This window comes from Calidris pugnax, unplaced genomic scaffold, assembly GCF_001431845.1.
Source record: "Calidris pugnax isolate Ruff unplaced genomic scaffold, ASM143184v1 scaffold244, whole genome shotgun sequence".
In the NCBI taxonomy this organism is placed as follows: domain Eukaryota; kingdom Metazoa; phylum Chordata; class Aves; order Charadriiformes; family Scolopacidae; genus Calidris; species Calidris pugnax.
The window spans coordinates 1,993,083-1,995,381 of NW_015091141.1; the positions used below are offsets into that span (position 1 = coordinate 1,993,083).

General features: G+C 55.6%; 1 protein-coding gene across 1 annotated transcript in view; it reads right to left on the reverse strand.

Moving 5' to 3' along the window:
* The window catches only part of SLC20A1 (solute carrier family 20 (phosphate transporter), member 1), an 8,765-nt gene extending 6,640 nt beyond the window's left edge, over positions 1-2,125 (reverse strand). Inside the window, exons 1-3 of the mRNA XM_014958823.1 lie at positions 1,632-2,125; positions 1,400-1,540; positions 1,227-1,312 (exon numbers count right to left, since the gene is read on the reverse strand). Coding sequence (XP_014814309.1) covers positions 1,227-1,312; positions 1,400-1,540; positions 1,632-1,947 — 543 coding nt within the window. The 5' untranslated portion in view covers positions 1,948-2,125. The remainder of the gene's footprint in view (positions 1-1,226; positions 1,313-1,399; positions 1,541-1,631) is intronic.
* Between the last annotated feature and the right edge of the window lie 174 nt (positions 2,126-2,299).

A 2,299-nucleotide genomic window follows, 5' to 3' on the forward strand; every position in this document is an offset into this window, starting at 1 on the left:
GACACTGGAGACGCAGTGAGCCAGACAATTTCAGCACTGAAGGAAGAGTAGCCAAAGAGAAACAATCTTCTTGTTGTTTTATGAAAGAAAAAGAATTTGTGGGTTTCGTTCTTTTTAAATAGACCACCTCCAATACTTAGTTCCTCTTACTTTCTCCTAGGGATGAAAATAATCCAGCTTGCGGGAACAAAAAAAAAAAAAAAAAAGTCCATTACTCACAAAGCAGCTTATTTGACTACATACCTGCACAGAGGGACCCTCACCCGAGCAGCAGGAACACTTAATCTCTGCTGCTGCTGCCCAGCAATTGGGGTCTAGCACTGGTACAAACACATTGAGCAGGGCAGGACAGAGCAACTGGGCTGTTCCACACCAGAATGAAGCCTGACAGGGCCAGCCCGGCTTTGAAAGGCCAGTTATGCAAGGTTACTGTGACAGCAGTGACGCTGAATTGTTTTAAAGGAATGGCAGGTAGAAACCAGCAGCGATAAGATCTTAACAGCTCTTACTATTTCTGGTTCAAGAGATAAGTCCTAAAATAATTTAAGTTAACTTCAAATATGCAGAAGAAAATGCTGAGGTCCCTCTGCACAGCTGGCTGGGTGCCCCTGCTCTGGGCTGGCAGCGTCCTGCGCTCCAGGGTCACTTGGTCTCAGGAAGGTGAGGTCTGGAGCTGCCACCTCTGGGTGCCTGGTGCCCCTTCCCCGGTGCCTGTGTCCCCAAAGCCAGGCTGAGCACCCTTCAGTGGACCTGGGGAAGGGTAACGCAGTTTCCACAGGGACAGTTCTGCCCCTCCTGACTTTGAAAAAGCCATTGCTGTTGGTCACTGCCTTCCTCTGTAGCAGGACACAAGGGGAGGTCCAGCCTCATACCGGGACTTAAGATCAGAGTTTCTTGTGAGGCCTTTCCTATCTGTTCTGGATCACTTCACTAGTCAGAAGCTGCAGCCTATTCTTGCTGAGGCCAGGAAGGACCCTCCCTGGCCCAAAAGATTTGGAGGAGGCCAAGTGAAGCCTCCTCACTCCCCAGGTTCTGCTTTGCAGAGCAGTTCCCACTTCTCCCATCCCTCCAGCTCCCACTGGGTGAGGGCTCACCAAGAGCCAACACAAAGGTGGATGTGCCTGGAGAAGCTTTGGTGCACATAAGCCAACCAAGCTGTCCAAAGGGTAGACAAAGGAGCATCTGGGAGCCCCAGAGTGTCAGAAAATGGGGTGAACAGCCCTTACCTTACGGAGGATGAACCTCTGGACAAGGAAGAACAGGATAGCAGACATGATGCCCGAAAGGAGGGGTGAGATGAACCAGGACAATACTAGGAGAAAAGAGGCAGGATCAGCCTCCTGCTGCTGGAAGGGGAAGCCCCAGGGACACGTGGGGTGCCCGTGCCAGCTGGACTTACCAATCTTTAGCAGCTCAGACCACTTGACACCTTTTTGCCCTCTGGCCACCAGCGAAAAACCGATGGTGGCTCCAACGATGCAGTGGGTACCGGAGATGGGAAGCTTCAAGAATGAAGCCACCAGTTGCCACACGGCAGATCCTGAAGAAGAGGAGAAGCCTGGTAAGAAAGTGAACATCAGGGCATCTTGGAGCACACCCCATCCCCATTTTGACCCCCCCCAGTTCCTCACCAAACATGGCACTGATCGAACCCGCCATCAACAGCTCCTGCGTGGAGTTGTACATCTCCACATCGATCAGCCCCTTCCGGATGGTCTCGCTGACTTTGGCTCCCAGCAGGACAGAGCCCACCGTCTCAAAGACAGTGGCCAAGATGCAGGCTTGCCGCAGGGTGACCACCCCTGAGCCCACCGCCGTGCCGAAGGAGTTTGCCACATCATTGGCGCCCACGGAGAAGGCCAGGACAAAGGCAATGATGAAGCCCAGGACCAGCATCCAGAGGAAGTCCACCATGGGGGCGGGGGGTACCGCGGGGGTGGGGTCCATGGTGCAGGCCAGGTGTTAATAAATTAGGTACAAAATTAAATAGGGGAGGGACAGAGGCAGTAGGGGCGCTATAGGGTGCGGAGGGGCTCTGCCGTCCTACGGCCCCACCGGCCGCGGGGGCTGGGGAGCGGGTGCCGCGCCATGGCCTGGGCTGCTCTTCATCCTGCGGGAGAGACAGGAGTCAGGGGGGGCGGGCACCGGATAACGGGGCTCTGCAGGATGGGGGGTGGGGTGGGTACCGGGTAACGGGGCTCAGAGGGGTAGGGATAGCGGGGGGGAAGGGAGGGTACCGAATAACGGCCCTTCCCGCGCACCGGTAACGGCCCCTCCCGCGCGCGCCGCGCCACCCCCT